Here is an 18,110-nt window from a genome sequence, read left to right on the forward strand (position 1 = left end):
CAAGGACCACCGAGTCCAGTCCCAAATGCAAGGCCCATATGGGATCAAACCCTTGGTGTTACCAGCACCAGGCTCTCATCAGCTGGGCCACTCTCAGGGCCCCTCTCTTCCCCACCACGTGTGGGCCCTCGAAACCAGCACTTTTCACCCCAAATTTGCAGCTTTCCCCCCCAGATTGGCCCCTTTCACCCCAAATCAGACCTTTTCATCCCAAAATCTGCAATTTTCACCCCGAATTCTCCCTCCAGACAGCAAAATCAGCCTTTTAAATCCCAAATCTGACTCCAGACCCAAAAATCTGCCCTTTTCACCCCAAATCTGCCATTTTTACACCGTATCAGCCCCTTTTCATCCCCAATCTGCCACTTTTCACCCTGATTTTGCCTTTTTGACCCATATATCTGACCCTTTCACCCCAAATCTGACCGTCTTTGCATCAAATTTGCCCATTTCTGTCTCAAAATCTCCCTCCAGGCATCAAAATCAGCTTTTTTCAGTCTCAAATCTGCCCCCCAGGCCCTAAAACCTGACATTTTCACCCCAAATCTACATTGTCCACCCCGATATTTGCCTTTTCAACCTCTAGATCTCCCTCAAGGCACCAAAATCTGCCATTTTCACCCCAAATTTGCCCTTTTCACCTCAAAATCTGCCCCTTTCACCCCAAAGTCTCCACCCAGACACCAAAATCTGATATTGTCACCCCACATCTGTCTTTTCCATCTCAAAATAACCCCTCTGATTCCCCAGTCTGCTCCTTTTACCCCAATTCTGCCATTTTACCCCAGAATCTCCACCCAGGCACCAAAATCTGACTTTTTTACCTTAGAAATGTTCTCCCACCCCCCAAAATTTGCATTTTCACCCCCATATCTGCATTTTTACCTCAACATCTGCCCCTTTTACCTCAAGATTTCGTCCTGCACTGCCAAATTTACCTTTTTCACCCCAAGATCTGCCCCCAGACCCCTAAAAGATGAACTTTTACCTCAGAATTTCCTCTCACTCCCTCAAAGAAGATGAGTGGGGAATCAAGGGGGTCAGGTGGGATCCCCCAGTAAGGAAGGTTACAGTCCAAAAACACCTGAAAATTCATAGGAAGGGTGCGTGTGTGTGTGTAAAATACTAAAACTTTTAAAGTTTCTAGCATTTGAAAAACACAAATGTGACTTTTGAATATGTAAACGAAAAACCAAAGGGCTTGAAAATGTGAGAAGATGTGCCCGCTCTGAAGGCGGCAGAAAAAGCTCTGCGCACTGGGAAGCTTTCCCAGCCCTCTCCCTGTCCCCCCTCCATCCCCGCCCTGGGCGGGCCGGGAATGGCCGCTGTGGCCCGGCCGGGGCCGCGCGGCACTGCGCATGCGCGAGACTCGCTGGTGACACCTGCCGGCTCAATGCAGTACTGCAGCAAAGAAGGGCGCACATGCGCAGTCGCTCCACTGAGCCCGAGGGTCACGTGATACGCAAGGACAAAGTACCGGCAGGCTGGCGCATGCGCACTATCAAAACCGAAGGATCTGTCACGGGGTAAGAAAGGGCAAGATGGTGACACCGTTCGCACATGTGTAGTCAGTCTTCCGGGGCGCTGGGGCACGGCCCCGGGCGCGGAAAGGAGCGAGAGAATGGGAGCTTCGCCTGTGCGGACAGTGCCATCGTGGGAGTTGAGAGGGGAGCCCCGGAACAAACAGAAGAGAAGGACAACTCTCAACCCGGGCAGATGGAGCTCGTCAGCCCTGTAAGGCCATCCATCTAAGAGAAGGTCACTCTAAACAAACCTACGTCCTGAGGACCTCACTGCCACCGTTCAAGCTCGCTCGGCCCTGGCAGATGAACCTTAGGATTAAAGGGTGGGCTCTGAGTTCAGCACACACTGTCTCTCACCTAAAAAATCCATTGTGCAGGCTCGAAGGCCTTAACCGCATTTATAGCCACCAATGCTCTTGTAACAAAAGTGGGTAGAGCCCTTCCCAAATCTTCCTTCCGAAGCCCAGCCATGATGATGATGATGATGATGATGATGATGATGATGATGATGATGATGATGATTGATGATGATGATGATGGAGTCAGTTGCCCGACGTATGGTGTCACGTGGTCAGTAAGCGCTCCCCACCGACAGAAAGGCGCATGCGCACTGACTTCAATGACTCTCCGGTGCCGCCTGCCGATGAAAGAGCGGTACCGCAGGCAAAGAACCAGCGCTCGGCGCGGTTGCCCAGGGCGGGTGGGGTCGCGGGGGCGGCCCTGGGGTCATTTGGGCCGCGCCCCCCCCCAAGAGGGCAAGGGGAGCGGGGAAGGGGAACGTGCATCACACTCCACCCGCTGGAGCTGCTGAGCAAGGAAGAGCCGCTCTGGGAACTCCTTTCCATGGCGTTCCCTGGGGAGCCTGACGGCCACCGCTGCCTCCCCCTCTCTGCCCTCTCTCAGCCGCAGCTGCCCGGGACGGTGCCTGCACGCTGTGCTGCTGCCTGGGCACAGCCCTGTGCGGGTCTGGGCTCCTGCCGGCCGGGCACCCCGTCACTGCTTCCTACCTTTCAGGTTCTGCACTGCCTGGACACGAGAGAATGCGGTGACAGGGTCCTGCAGATCCTTTCTAGGAAGTTGTGTAGCACATAGCGGCATCACCTGGTGCTCAGAGTCCTCGTGGTGCTCAGCAAGGATCCCTCGAGGATGAGAAGGGAGCAGCTGGTTGAAGCCGTGCCAGCAGCGTGCGGCTGTGCAGTGCAGTCACTTGGACTTGGCTGGGTTTTGGCAGCTGTGGCAGCTGCTCCCAGCTCTCCTCCTCCCCGTTCAGCTGCCTGAGTCCTCTGGGACACGCCTTTGGCCTGTGGGCCCCGTGACAGCAGCGTGGGGCTGCACCACCAGAGCAGTGTTGGCAATGCAGCCATTCATGGCTTCACAGCACAGCACTGTGTTCCTCACAGGACAAGAGCATTTGTTTGGAGCCTGAGTGAAAGCCTTGTGGAGCTACTGCAGGATACAGACAGAGATGTGGTTAGGTTGACCCTCTCTGTGTTCACAAATGTGCTCCAGAACAGGCTCCAGACACAGCTCCAGAACAGGTTCAACAGGAAATACATCCTAATATCCATCTGTACTGGCCTGCAGCTGGCTGAGGTGCTCAGGCTGCTGTTTCAAAACGTCTCTGTGCCCCCCCCCATCCCCACGGGCTCTGGGTACTGCTGGGAAACTTTGTGCCCTATGGATTTTGAGGCCTATGCCTACATGAGCGTGGAGAAGCTGGTGCTGAGGTCTTTTCCTCTTTCTTTCCACCAGGACCACAGCAGAGTGCAGGAGCTCTCCATGGTTCTCTTCATTGCAGTGATGGAACTAATAGAGCGGGAAAAAAGCCCCTGAGGAACTGGGGGGCAGAGGCCATAAGCAGCCCCAGGCAGCCACCTCCTTCCCTGCCACCTGGCTGCTCTGGTGCTTTCTCGAGGCAACTCCCAGTCCTGTGGCAGAAGCCCTGGAGGCCTCAGCAGCAGGGTGGGCACACCCCCAAGGTGGCCAGGCTGGCCTGGCTGGGGACAAGCAGAGGAAGGGGGCCCTGCCGGGGCACGTCCGCCGGGTGCTGCCGGCCAGGGGCAGTGGCACAGGCAGGGCTGGCAGCCAGTCCGGGCCCCTGCGGCTGCCCAGGCTACAGGGCTGTGGCCGACACCCCTCTGAGCCAGAGCTCTGGGCCCGCAGAGCTGCTGCCACCGCGGGCAGGGTGCTGGGCTCCTCAGGCAGGGCTGTGCAGTCACTGCTGCCCAAGCTCAAAGAGTGTTTGGACAACGCTCTCAGGGCCAGGGAGGGATTGTTGGGGTGTCCTGTGCAGCGCCAGGAGTTGGACTTGATGGTCCTTGTGGGTCCCGTCCGGCTCAGGACATTCCATGATTCTGTAGTCTCTCCGGCCGTGCTGTTTGCTCTGCATGGCAGGGGGTTTTATAGGGAACAAGGATGGAGAACTGCCACTGTAAAACTAGTTTTAAACCCCATCACAAACAGGCACAAAGCTGGAAAAGCTGGAAAAGCACTTCCTCTCCCTAAAGTGTATCCCTTAATCGCATGTCATGTGAAATACGGGATAGGAGCACGTATCTCATACATCCCGCAATAGGCGACGTATACAGACGGAAAACTGAAGGTAATTACGTTTATGACACTGGAATTCTGCTTATTTCGCAGAAATAACGGGGTTTAAAAAGGATTCATCCGCGCGACCCCGAAAAACCGCGGCCGCCCGGCGCGCACCGCCCTCAGGGCGCCCCTCCCCTTGGCCACGCCCATTTCCCTGGCCACGCCCCCGCCCGGCCGCCCTGCGGTCCCCGCGCACGGAGCGCCGGGCGGAAGTCCCTGGGGGCTGGCAGCGGAAGTGACGTCGAGGGAAGATGCCGGTGGCGGTGGCGGCCGAGAGCGCCGAGAGCTTCAGGAGGCTCCTGGAGCAGTGCGAGACTCGGGAGCTGGAGGTGCAGGAGCACGGGGAGTAGGGTGGGCAGGGCCCGGGGCTGGGGGTGTGTGTGTGGAGTGTGTGTGTGTGGAGTGTGTGTGTGTGGAGTGTGTGTGTGTGGAGTGTGTGTGTGTGGAGTGTGTGTGTGTGGAGTGTGTGTGTGTGGAGTGTGTGTGTGTGAGTTGCGCAGGGCACAGTGTTCAGAATCGTCCCCTGGGCTCGCCAGAAAGCCCTCGATAAACTCTCGAGTTTCAGACAAATTAGTACATTTCCGTGCAACCCTAATTCTGTTGCCCGAGCAGCGTCCAGTTGCTGCGGGCACTGTCGGGGCTCCGGGCAGCAGCCGGGGCTGCAGAAGTGGCACCACGGGCACGGCACAGGCTCTTCCCGCGTGGCATCCAGAGAGATTTATCCTTGGGCAGAGTTCCCAGTGCTTGTCTATACGTGGAGCTCACACATGCCGCTCGCTGCAGTGATCTGAAAGAAGGGTGGGCTGCGAATTTCGCTCTCTGGGAGCTCTTGCGATCCTGAGTTTAGATCTGGCTGCCTCAGCAAGTGGAGGGAAGTGGGTGATCCTGTGTGTGATCCCGGGCACCATCAGAACTTTGGTGCTGGGCACAGAGCTGTGCAGTGGAAATTCCCTCCTGCACTGGAAAAGGTCCCTGGTTCCAGGGGAGCAGCATCCAGCTCCAGCTGCTGTTCCTGTGCTGAGCCTAGGTGCCTCTCGTGTGCCCAGCGTGGTGCTGCAGCCTCCTGGTAGCCCTGAGTTCTGTGGGGAGTGCTGTGGACCTGGAGGGAATTGTGCTGGAAGCAGGAGCTGCTGCTGCCTCAGGTAATGGGCACCTGGGCTGAGAGGAGCAGGAGAGTGCCTTGTGGGGGTGGGAGAGTTGAGTATGGCTGCCCCTTCCAGCCAGGAGCTGTGAAGGTGCATTCCTGTCCTTTGGAGGAGCACAGGGTACAGCTGTTCTCTGCCAGCTGTGCCTGAGGGCAGTGTGGCACTGGGTGTGCTCCCAGCACTCCCTGGGAGGGAGGGCTGGTTCTGATTCCCCACATTCCTGTAAATGGACTTCCCTTCTGCCCCATTCCCAAGCTTCAGAGCAGTGGCTGGTACGTGGTTTGGGCAGCCTGAAGCTTCGTTGTAAAATACAACTGCATTGATATAAAAAAAATTGCCCAGACCTATAATGTGATGTGGAAAAAAAACCCCCAATCTTGGAGTGTTCAGTTTTCATGAAGCTTGGCTTCCTGCTCTGTTTTGTATCCTACTGCTCTAAAAATGTGTAACAGAACGATCTGTGTTTGTTTTTAGGCTCCTGGAGGAATTGCAACCCCCCTTGTTTATGGCCAGCTTCTGGCTTTGTACCTGCTGCACAATGACATGTGAGTGGCTCCTCTCCACCTGTGGCTTTAGTCCCGGGGTTTGTCACCAGCAGCTTGAGCTGCAGTTGCCAGAATGTGAGGAATTGGTTGTGTGAGTAACAAAATGCCAGTGGGCAGTGCTGTGTTTAAAAGGAAAGAGTGATATTTATGGGATTAAGTCTCTTTGACCCCTCGATCTGACTCTGGGAAATTACTCTCCTTTGTTTGGTCCTCCCCACCCTTTTGAACTGTAGGGACATTTAGGATTAAAATTCCTTAAACAGTGAAGTTGGCTGCTTTGGGCAGTGTTAAATATTTCAGTGTTTTGATTTATAGCTGTTCAAGGCTGAATTTGTTTTGAGGGTTTTAAATTCCAGCAGGATAACTCTGGACTGTCCATGTTAAAAATGAGGGATACTGTTGGCTTGAAGGAGCTAAATCTGCAGGAAGCAGAGATCCTGTGAGTTTGATCTGGTATGGGATTGCCACAGCCCTGTATGAACTTGATTCACTGCACTTGGGATTTTAGTGAGAAATTACTGATTATTTATTCAGGCAGAAAAAATGTCACTGCCACATTTGCTTACCAAACCCCAAAGGAAGCAGTGGTGTGGGGAATTCCAAGATTGGAGTGTTTTCCTGGATTGTAGATGTATATTCTTCCAGGGCAAATTCCCTGAAGGCTGATACTGAATATTTAATGCAGATAACCTTGGTTCAGAGGAATTTGAGGTTTTACAACTGTGAAGTTTTAGAACTGTGCTTTAATGAAAAGCAGTGAGTCTTTTTCTTTATTTAACATTTTAAATTTTAGAACTCGTAACCATTTCAGTTTGGCTTCTGTGCTCTGCAGAGAACAATTACTAAATGTTTCATATGTCCCAATCCCCAGAATGTGTGTGGCAAACCTGACTTCTGAGAAATGCTGCACTCAAATGAAAAACCTCTCCCAAACTGGCTAAATGAGGCCATTAATGAACTGTTTGCTGTGTTACTCGAGTCGTGTTGTCTGCTGGAGAATAGCTTTGCTTTTCCTCTTCAGTGTAAAATATTCCTGCCTAGAAGAACTGTTTCAAAGCACTGAGGCTGTTCATGACAGATCAGAACAGACCTTTTGGTGTTTCCTTGCAGGAAGCATTTGGTGTCTGAGAATTATTTTAACTTCATTTTTTTTTAGGAATAATGCACGGTACCTCTGGAAAAGAATCCCTCCTGCCATCAAATCTGTAAGTGCTTCATCAGCTGCCTTTTGGTGCTATCATAGTTTCATGTAAGCTTGCAAATGGTGAGTTTTGACCTGAGAACTCTGTGAGTAGCCTCGGGCTCGGGTCTGTGCTGGGAACAGCTCGCCCAGTGTGCTGGGCTTTAAGATCTCCTTGTCTGTTCCCTCTTTCCCTTCACAAGGAATCTGCTGCAATAGAGTTCAGTCAATCTGTAGACTTTATAGTAGGAAGTCTCCTGATAAAGGGTGGTCAGCTGGGGAAAAGCAATGAATCCAACTCTGGGATGGGGCACATTCCACAGGAGGGGACAGAAAACCTTGGGCAGGACAGAGTGACTTCAGATAAGTTGCATCTCCAGCTGGATAAACTTTCTGAAAGCATTTGTTTTCCACTTAATCTGGATCAAAGATATGTTTGGAGGATTCAGCTAAATATAGCACCAGAAATGCTTCCAGACTCCTCTGTTGTTAGATTTTTGATTTGAGATCACACATTTTACAAGAAAACAACTGTTCTGTAGCCTTGTTTAAGAAACCTCACGGTCAAGGTGGGACAGAGAGATAGTTCTGGAATAATTTTCTTTAAAGAGAAAAGTAGTTACATCAGCTGAGTCAATGGTATCTGGACCACAGTTAACTCAGAATCCTGCTGTATTTGGTGCACAGCAACACTGTGAAAACCTGGAAGTGGAAATGGGTTTATAGCTATGACCACTATAGAGAAGACATTCTTCTGGATTAACACCTGGGAGGGTTTTTTTGTCACAACAGGCAAATGCTGAACTTGGTGCAGTTTGGTCAGTGGGACAAAGAATCTGGCAGAGAGACTTCCCAGGAATCTATTCAACCATCAGTGCACATCAGTGGTCCGAGACCATCCAGCCAATCATGGAAGCACTCAGAGGTACAAAATGGACTTGTGTGGGCAGCAGGGAATTGCCCAAAATGATTCCTGTGTGCTCAAACACAGAGACAAAATAGACAAATGACTAGTTATGAAAAATCAGAACTGTTGCCAAATTTTTGTAGGTTTTCCCAAAAGGATTTTAGATATCAGATGTAAATAAAAATCTCGTGACAATACCTGGTAGCAACAAACTAAATTGTTTTTATTGGGGTTGTGTCTGTGATTGTATATTCTTTCATACTGGAATTTCATAAACCACGTGGTTTGTTCTGTAACAGCAAAACTGACCAGTAGTTACCCAGTTTTATCAGACTTCTAAGCAGTAATTTAGGGAATGTGACTTGGCATTTCAGAACCTTCTGAAAGGTTTATCTGTTACCTGTGATTTGAGACAAATGTTTTGACAGTTTTAGAGACTGTGAAACAGTAACATGCAAATTCTTGCTACCAGAGGGCTGCACAGACTGCTAAGAAGCCTTCTGAGGTATTCTGCAATAACAAATTCTCTGTAGCTGTAGAAACAACTGATTTTTAGATGCCATTAATAATTTAATTAATTGTTGTAAGAGATTTTTTTTTTTCTGCTTCTGAACTGTTTGACACACAAGCCTATTGCAAGTGGAGAATGCCATCAGATGCAGGGTCTCCTGAAGTGGTTTGTGTACTGGTGGGAGTGCCCAAGACCTGCATTTGGAGGTCACTGTGGTCTCAGAGGGGTTTTGTCCTGGCAGAGCAAGTTGTTGTCTCTGGCTGCTGACCGTAGTACGACAGTGAAGTGTGGGAGGGGAGGGGGAACTTCTGAAGTGCTCACTTTGGGGCTGGTAGTGGTTTTCCAAAGGCATCAGAGCTGGGAAAATGTTCTCAGGTTTCCTACCTGTGGAGATGAGCCTCCATCTGCTTACAGTGTTTCTCTGTCCTTAGATGCCACCAGGAAACGAGCCTTTGCACTGGTTTCTCAGGCTTATACATCAATAGTTGCAGATGATTTTGCAGCTTTTGTTGGACTTCCCGTAGAAGAAGCTGTGAAAGGTACTTGGCATCTATTCCCTGAGTAGTTGTTGCATGGGTGATTGAGATCAGAGAGCTCTAAGTGATGATTAATAAAATCATGTATACAGATTCAGAGACTGTTATAAAGACAAGTGATGGGGCATAGAAATAATGTCTTTATTCTGAATAATGGTTGTATTTTTTTTAATTATTGGCCACTGGTTATTGTTTATTCTCCCCTTCTAGATGTTAAAACAATTCCAGGGGGAGGGAAGAGTGAAACAGGAAGCTAATTCCATGTGCTTTCATGATGTTATTTGTTGAACTGCATGTCTAAATATAAATATTGTAGTAAGAAATCTGTATTGGAGTTATGGCATAGAGGCAGTGACCAGAGATACTTTTCTACTGGCCTTAATGTACATCTTTGTTTTGCATGTCTAGCAATCACATAAGAAGACTGTTCTTACAGGTGTAAAAATGCTTTTCCAGGTGTGCTAGAGCAGGGCTGGCAAGCAGACTTTGCAACTCGCATGGTGATGCCTAAAAAGCCAGGTAGGTGGAGCTGTTATTTCCTGAATCCTTGGGTTCAGCCTTTTCGAGGAATTAGGTGGTAGTTTTTAATTAAAACTTCGCCCAGAATTCTGTTAGATATTTTTTGGAGGCTAATGCTGCTTGTAAACGTGGGGCATGTATAAATGTAAGGAAGTACAAAGTAGTGGGTTTGGTTTGGACTTCTGAGTAGTTTGGATTAAACTACATCCTCCCATGAACTTTTTTAAACAAAAGCTGTCAGGATACACTGTGATTGCTCCTGCTCCTCTGCTGCTGGCTCTGGGTGACCTGCAATGACATGTCTTAATCTAAGAAAGATGAGTAAAAAATACACTATTTTGAACCTGAGAATTCTTTCAGGAGAATTAGAACTTCTTTGGGCAGGGATTGAGTGAATCCTTGTCTTCTGAGGAGCTCTAGCTGTTGGTGTAATTTCCTTTGCTTTTAAAATTTATTCTGCTGGATCTTTTCTTCACTGTCATTCTGTTGATGACAGAATTTCTGCTTGTGCAAAGCTTGATCTGCAGAAATAAATATTAAGCTATGAAAGCAGTATGGAATGACTGGTCTTAAACTGCTCTGTGCAGCTCTGGAAGAAGGAGCCAAATCCCAGCATATCTAAAAGGGCCAGATCTATTAGGCTAAGAAAATACACTGTTTGTAGGGGCAGTTTTTAGGTGTTCAGAGCTCAGAACAGCATAATAAAGATGTGCCAGGCAAGGTGTTGAAAGTTATTCCTCAGAGCACAAGTCCAACCAGAGCCCTGAGCTTTTGTCTGTGATCAGGTGGGGTTTTCTATGAACTGGTTGCAAACTAGGCAGAGCTTACAAGTACTGGGAACTACTTATATGTGGGGGATTTTTATTTTTTTTTTCAAAACTGAGTGCAGGAACTACTACTGAGGCAAAAAGAAGGAGGTGGGAGACTGTAATCTGTTTTGAAGCAGCTAAGGCTTGGGTATTCTGCTTTTTATCTATGTAATAAAGTGTGATAAACAAACAGGTTTGATTTTCATTACCTTTGAACCCAGTTTTGACTTGCTGTATAGAACTGTTTAAAATTGTTCCACTGGACTAACTTTCATGTGTTTTTCTTCAGGTGTGCTGGAAGCCTCCTTGAAGAGATTTATTCCTTCATCAGGTATTTTTGTTTATATATAGTAAATGTGCATTTAGATGGATTTAAGGATTGTCACCAGCACCACAGAGTGGGAATTAAGTTCTAGAGAAGTGAGTGTTGTCACTGCCCTCTCAAAAAACCCAAACAAATCACCCCAATCAGGTGTTGGGTAAACAGGATCATTTATCCCTCTGTCTTCTTTCCCTCACGTTTAAGAAGCACCTGAGATTGCTGAGATTCCCACTTCCATAGCTGAAGGAGGGAGCAGATTCCAAGGCAGGGGTAGAACAGCCTCTGTAAAACAATTTTGGCTAAAACTGCTGCTTCACCAAGCAGCTCTGGGCAGGTTTCATTGCTCTTGCATAACGTGGGACTTCTGAAGTCCTTCTCCCCTGCAGAAACAGCCATTTCCTGGTTTTCCTCAGAGCTCAACTATAGATTGAGATGGAAGACATTATGTTGGATTCTCAAAAAGCTGTTTTCTCTTGTTCCCAAGACAGTGACAGCAGGTCTGAATAGGTGGCTTCCTGTGTCTAGCAGTTGCCAAAATGTCTTAAGTATAGAGATTTAATTCCAGGAGCTTGCTTTTTGAAAACGTTCATTGGACTGTCAGCCTCCTCTGACATGCAATTGCAGCCCTAAGCAGTGTGGGTGCTTTCACTGTGTTCTGAATGCTGGCCTGATGACTCTTCAGGAAGAGTAAATGCAAATTTTCCTGCTACTGTTGTTTATATCTGCTTTTTAATTCCTAATTTTTGTTCCTGGCTTTAGTCACCTGCCTTCCAACTTGTTGTTAACCCAAGATCTCAGGTCAGCTGGCACTTACCTAAGGATCTGCATGTGCCCTCATTCTCCTGCAGCCCGTGCAGTCCTGTGTGTTTTGTTTGTCAGATCCCCCAGTAGATTTGTTTGGTGTCTTTAGAATGGCAGCTTGTAAGGAAAGGAGCCACCAAAGAGCACCAGGAGCATTTCTGTCAGGTGAAAGTACTGTCAGGCTTCATTATCCACACTCCATTATGTGCAAAAAAATTCTGGAGGCTGCTGACAGATGGGACTTGTTGCAGCAGTTTTTGCTGTTGGTAGCTCTTGGACTACTGAATGTTACAGATGACAGCAAACTCCTGTCAGCTAGAGCTGTGCAGGTAGAAGATACAGTTAAGGTGTGCCCCCAGGAAGCTGTTCAGCAGTCTGATGCATTTAATTTTTTCCTTACTGTTGTGATGGATGGTATTGCTGATGGATTTGCTTCCTAAATTTCATGAATGATGCATTTGTTTTCTCTTTTTAGAACCTGCCGCGGTCCCACCAATTCCCAATGAACAGCAGTTGGCCAGATTGACTGACTATGTGGCCTTCCTTGAAAACTGATTACCTTGCTCCTGTGTTCAGAACAGCCTGGGAACCCTGTGTGCTGAGAGTTTTAGTAATCTCAGATTTATTTTATTCTATATCTGTTAAACATTGCAGTGTCCCCTACTCAAATGTGTGAAGTCTCTAGTGTATGTTGGCCCAGCTCCTGTTTTGCCAAAGCCCAGCTAGCAGTAGAAAAACTCCTTTAACTCCTGTAATATTTATTCAGTAGGTACACAGCAGTATTACATAGTAAATTTTTGTATTAACTCCTAGCAGCAAGAGACAGAACCTTTTTCAGGTATGTTAGAAATGGAGAAGAAACAACTTACCTGGTGAGTAGTGCAGTGCTTAGCACAGAGCTATTGCATGTTGAACTAAAGGACAGAGAGTGGAAGACTGCCCTACCCTATCTGCAGAGAGAAAAGATTTTGAATATTGAATACTTTTTAATATTACTGAACAAAAACAGTTTTACAGTAACTCTCTGGCAAGTAGTTTTATGGCAAATTTATTGTTGATTTTTTTCTTGTTCTCTCTGAATTGTGAAATCTTTCTTTGATGTGAGAAATTTCACATCAGGTGTATTTTTACAGCAGAATAATTGGAATTGTTTAAGAAAGGCAAATCTACACTTTGAGGAAGAATTTTGACTTTTGGAAGATTTTATTTGAGTGTCAGAAGACACCATATGTTTTGCTGGTAACTCTACACCTTGAGGTCTGTCATGTCTTTGTTGCCAAAACCAGCAGGAAATAACTGCTCAGAGACAAAATTTGGTCTTTAAGCAGCAAAGGTATTTATTTTATGCAACGTTGGAGAGCTACCAGTTCATGGGACAAAATAGCTCTAAAGTTTTCAGTGAAAAGGCAGGCAATTCTTACAGTCTTGGTGAGGGATTACAATATTTCACGTGAATATTCATTAAAATTACAACATCTAGTGATAATATTCATATTAGGCAGGGTTCAGGTGGAGCTTGAGGCGGAGTCATCTCCTTTTGGGGAGGTTCCTGGGGGTCCTTCCAACTCTTCAGCCTCATGAGGGTCATTTTTCTTTTCCTCATTGCCAATGAACTTTTCAGCTCTTCCTGACTATGTGCTAAGGTCTTGTTAAAAACCCCTTGACTCAGTTCTTCTTCCCCCCCCAGATGTCCATCCTATCTAATTTATGACTACTAAGCTGACCTTTTTGTTATCTTTCATTAGAACAGAACATACCAAACCCAGGCAGGCCTCTCGGAGCCTGGTACCTCCTCTCCCTTGGCTAATCCCATAATACCTGTTCTCTCACTTTTAACCTAAATGTAGCATTCCTCAGAGTGGGATCTGTGAACTCCTTCTCAGAGCAAGATTCCAGCTTCTAAAAATCCTTGCTGTGTTTCATCTTGGTTCTTCTCAGCACATTGGGCCAGGATCTACAAGAAACAACAACCTTTAGCTGTCTTTAAGCTTTCTGGGTTACCCCTGCAGTTACTGGAGAGGAACTTAAAGGTTCAAGTGGGATCAGAGAGCAGCTGGGAGGGGATGGATGATACACTGTGCTGCAGTGTCAGTTTGAGGAACATTCTCTTTGTCAGAGCAGTGCTGTGTCAGTCTTGGGAGCTGAGAGTGGATTTTAGAAGCAGACATGACTTTCATTCCCATTTGTGTTATGTTGGTAAAAAGGCTTTGGAAAAAGGGTGGTGCTTTAGAAGGCAGCACATGCCTTCATTTGCTTCTCCCCCATTTGCTGTTCAGGGGTTTCATGGAAGCTGGCACGTGTGCCCTGTGTTGTGATTGTTTCCCCAGTGGGCAGTGCCCACTGTACATTCTCTTGGTGGGGATGTGTTAGCAGGGGGAATTGCAAACTGCTCTGCTGCCTTGAGAGCTCCCTTTATATGGAAACACTTTCTCAAAATGATTATTTATTTGAAACCCACTCAAGACTTGGATTTCTAATTTTATTGTGAGTGATACTGAAGGATATCTTTACTCTGACCTTGTGTACTTGATATTTTAAGTTCTCCTTAGAGTGCAGTTCTGGTGCGGTGAGTTTTTAGATGAATTCTCACTGCTCTAATTTGGGTGGCAATATGCAGTATAGAAATACCATTGCCTGTGCCACGATGGGAATGGTCACCTCCAAAACAGGGGTATGGACAAGGCAGAGGTGTTTAACCCTTTCTTTGCCTCTGTCTTCAACACGGATGATGGACCAAAGTGGGGAGGAGGGGAAGGGTAGTTCCCAGTAACACCCTCCCGCCCAATTTTGGGGGTCCAGGGTGTCTCACTCCTCCCTTTTTGCGCTCCCTCCCACCGGGTGAGGGGGGCGTGGCTGCCTCACACAGCCTTTAAGGAAAATAATAAAAAAATAATTAAAAATACTAAAAAAAAACCAAAAAAACAAAAACAAAAAAACAAACAAAAAAAAACCCAAAAAAAAAAAACCAAAAAAAACCCAACAAAACCAACACAAACCAACAAAATTAAAAATAAATACAACATCGGCTGGGGGGGAGGGCGCGCGGCTGCAGTGCCGCTCACGGCCATATCCACCGGAGCCGGGATTCGAACCCGGGGCTCTGGAGAACGACGCGTTCCCCGGGCCGGCGCCTGAACCGCTCGGCCGCCGGGGAGGGAAGGCGGGGCTTCCGGGCGGGGCGGGGCGTGCCCGCCTTACACGGGCTTTTAAAGAGAATAATAACAATTTAAAAATACAATAAAAAATATACCAAAAATACATTAAAAAAGAAAATTAAGTAAAAAGAAAATTAAGTGAAATAAAGAAGCCAACTCCCAGGGCGTACGCCAAGGCTGCCGGGCTCTGCCGGGAGCTCCCCCGGCGGGAGGAGGGCGGGCGGCGGCCCCGAGCTGGGCTGTGCCGGGGCTCTGTGGGGCCGCTCCGGCCACAGGGCCGGGCAGCCGCGGGACGCGGGGCAGGGCTGGGGGCTGTGCTGGCCCAGCCCGCTGCGGGGCTGTCCCTCTCTGCTCCCGTGCAGAGCAGAAGTGTCCCTGCCAGGCTGGCGGGTGCCCCGCAGGGAGAAGAGCCCGGCCCTGAGGAGGCTCAGCGTTGCTGTGACCCGCGGTCCGTGTCACCTGCCCTCGGCACAGTCCCCACAGCTCCATCGGCCGGGAGCACCCAGCTGAAGGATCCGGGAGGTTGCAGCTCCTCTTTTGTAGGAGGTAAGGAGGAGGAGGGAGTGCAGGAGGGGTGTTTTCCAGGCAGGGAGGCAGAGGGAGCAGGGAGAATTTGTAATAAAGGCCACTGGTAGGCAGCAACTACTCTCCTTAATTGGGTGACCAATAAGCCAATTTGGGTAGACCAGTGGCCACTGAAAGGAGAAAAGCTACAAATCCTTAATCAATTAGTTCAAGAATAATTAGATAAAAATCATATAGAACCGTCAACAAGCCTATGAAATTCCCCCATCTTCATTATTAAAAAATCCTCAGGCAACTGGCGACTTTTACAAGATCTCAGAAAAATTAATGAAGTAATAGAACCAATGGGATCCTGTACCCGGCTCTCATGCCCTCTCTGGCTCAGAGCTCTCGACTTATCTTGCAGAGAGCTGAGGCTGTCAATGCACCTTCCAAAAGCATGTCCCTTCAGCTGGCTCCGAGATTCCTGCAGTCGCCCCAGGCCCTGCCCAAGGCCCTCCCATCAGGGGCTGGGCCCTGGAGCCAGGGGACAATCCACTCGTGGCTTGGCCCTTCTTGCCCAGCCCTGCTCTGGCCCAGCCTCCTCCCCCTGCACACTCCCCACTGCCACAGGCTGGACTGGGGCAGCATTTCCTTCCTGGGCCCTTTCCAGCTGCCCCCATGGGGACACTTCCATTTTCTGGGCCAGGCACCAGAGGCAATCCCAGCCAGTCCTGCCCCTCGTCCCCAGCCCGGCTCACTGACTCCTGGGGGCCCCTGGAAGCCAAGAGCCAAAGGCCGACCCCCCCAGAGTGCAGCCCCACCATCTGCACTGGGGCCCCAGGGCTTCCCTCTACCAAGCAGTCCCTCCAAACCTTTGTCAGAGAGAAAACTGGGTGACCCGAGTCCTGGATGCTTTTAGTAAAGAGGTCTGAACATTTCTTGAATAATGGAGAGGGCTGCCTTTTTTATTCTTGACCTTTCCAGTTCTCCATTTGGGGGCAGGATGTCCTCTGGGCCAATGTTTTGTTCCCTTTGCAGTGAGTGCAGCCTCAGAGGGCTGAGCCCTCTCTGGCTGGGCTTGGCCTCTCCTGGAGAGACTCAGGCCTGGCTGGGCTGCCCCAGGCAGACGCTGCAGGAAGAAGAGCTCAGGCCGCCTGGGTCTGGTGTCCCTGGGGCTCAGCCTGTGCCCCATTGCTGGGCAGGGGCTGAGCCCCACCTCTGCCTCGGGGCCTTGGCCAAAGGGCTGCCAAGGAAGAGGCCCAGGAGCCTTGGGGCCTGCCCAGCTTTCCTCCTCCCTGGGGGCTCTCAGTCCTCCCCTGACACCATGTGGGCCCAAGGCCTTGCTGGCTTCGGGCTCATGGCCCACCAGCACCATCCCAGCGGCCTGACCCCTGTCACCACCAGTGAGGAGGGCTGTGTTAATATTCCCCCAGTCAATGTAAAACTGCAGGGTGGAATGTAAGAGATTATTCCATCTCTGACTCGCTCCTTTATTTTTACATTGACCCGTGTAATGAACAATTAGTAATTGGGCTTCTGCTGAGGTGTTAGACTTGTTAATGAGGCAATTAAACGCCTTGGGCAAGGCTTCTTGGAAGTCCTTTAAAGTTGCACAAGCGGCATTTAACCACTTCACACTTAGGAAGCTATTTCCATCAGCTGAGGTACGTGCCAGGTGTAAGTTTTGCAGGCTACCAGGAGCCTCCCCGGAGCCCAGTGACTGAACAAAACAGCAGACACCGACTTTAGCCTTTAGCAGGGCTGCCTTCATCCACCTGGGGGACATTTTGGCCTGCTTGCTGGCCTCCTGGAGAGTCTCCAACAGAAAGTTGCTACATTTTCCCACCTTGGCAGAGCCAGCCCGCCTGGATACCAGCTGTTTGACCAATCAACACTGTGGAAAGATCTTCCCGGAGTCAAGCTGGCCGGTGAGTGCCCACAGGGGGGTATTTAAGGCAGTGCCCAGTGCTGTTGTCTGGTACAGTCCTGTTGGTGTTGCCCAGGGTCCTGTGCTGGCTGCTGGCCCCACTCCTCTCTCCGTCCTGCTTGCCTCTGTCTTGCTGCTTCCCTCCTGCTCTGGTCCCACTTGCCTGTGTCTGTGTCTTCTGCTCATCTTGGATCCAGGCTGCTCACCACCTGCTTCTCTCCAGCGGTTCTTCCCTGACTGCCTGAAGCTGACTACACCCGGTTCCCTCACTGGTGGTGGTAACCTTTTTCCAATTTCCTTTTGTAGCCTTTCTTTTTCCTTATCTCTCCCTCTTCTTCTCCCCACCTCCCCCTCGCTTTTACTGTTACTTATTTTTACAATAAAGCTAATGGTCTGTTTGAGACCCAACATTTGGAGTTTTGTGCCTTAATCTCGCCTTCGAAGTAATCATCTAAAAGAACCACGTTATAGCCTTTAACCGGTCTGTAACAGGCGAGGGGCCATTCCTGTTTGTTGCTTCTGTGCTGCTTTGCTCGTCCCCATGGGGATGCAGCCCAGAAGGGGAAGATGAAAGAGAAAGGGAAAAAGGAAAGGGGAAAGGGAAAGTTCCCTGAGACTCCTTGAGTAGATCCCAAAGGGGCCGGTGTGTGCTCTTCTGAGGGCCAGGCTGAGGAAAGAAGCCAAGATGGAGGCTTGGGGCAGATCCTCCTCTCCTCTCCTGGCCCTGCACACCCCTGTGCCGTGGAGGGCTGGGATCCCTGGGGAGGCTCTCCGGGCTGGCACAGCCACCAGTGAAAGGGCACCTGCCTGCGAGGGTCTCCTGTGAAGAAGCCCAGAGCTGTTCCGGTCCCTCCCTCTCCAGACCCTTCCCCAGCTCCATTCCCTTCTCTGGACATTATTCAGCCCCTCAATGTCTGTCCTATAGTGACAGGGGTAACTGTATCTGTTCAGTAGACACAGGTTGATGCTGTAGCTTTCCTAGAAAACATAAAACCTCTCCTAGATTTCACTCTATTTTGTTGGGGTTTTCCGCCAGGTGAGGCATCACAATTATCTGGGCACCCTGTCATGCAATCCATAAATAGGAGGCAGCACCAGACCATGAGATCCCCACCCTGTTTGCCTGCT

General features: G+C 49.3%; 1 protein-coding gene across 2 annotated transcripts; it reads left to right on the forward strand.

The window, feature by feature from the left end:
• The first annotated feature begins 4,107 nt into the window (after window positions 1-4,107).
• On the forward strand, window positions 4,108-13,909 carry COPS8 (COP9 signalosome subunit 8). Of its 2 annotated transcripts, none has more exons than XM_051782502.1 (8): window positions 4,108-4,125; window positions 5,738-5,808; window positions 6,965-7,013; window positions 7,781-7,913; window positions 8,838-8,945; window positions 9,399-9,461; window positions 10,560-10,601; window positions 11,869-13,909. In XM_051782502.1, coding segments are annotated over exons 2-8 (477 nt in total). In that variant the 5' UTR covers window positions 4,108-4,125; window positions 5,738-5,806; the 3' UTR covers window positions 11,949-13,909. The 2 variants fall into 2 exon arrangements, with proteins under 2 accessions (XP_051638462.1, XP_051638460.1); XM_051782500.1 differs by lacking the exon at window positions 4,108-4,125 and adding an exon at window positions 4,289-4,447.
• The last annotated feature ends 4,201 nt before the right edge of the window (window positions 13,910-18,110 follow it).

Source organism: Manacus candei, unplaced genomic scaffold, assembly GCF_025592945.1.
Source record: "Manacus candei isolate 608988 ecotype Guabito, Panama unplaced genomic scaffold, ASM2559294v1 h1tg000015l, whole genome shotgun sequence".
Classification (NCBI taxonomy): domain Eukaryota; kingdom Metazoa; phylum Chordata; class Aves; order Passeriformes; family Pipridae; genus Manacus; species Manacus candei.

Coding starts and splice junctions, on each gene's coding strand:
- COPS8 (XM_051782500.1), top strand. CDS start 4,370: ATGCCGGTGGCGGTGGCGGCCGAGAGCGCCGAGAGCTTCAGGAGGCTC. Junction 5,809..6,964: donor TACCTGCTGCACAATGACAT/GTGAGTGGCTCC, acceptor ATTTTTTTTTAG/GAATAATGCACGGTACCTCT. Junction 7,014..7,780: donor TCCCTCCTGCCATCAAATCT/GTAAGTGCTTCA, acceptor TTGTCACAACAG/GCAAATGCTGAACTTGGTGC.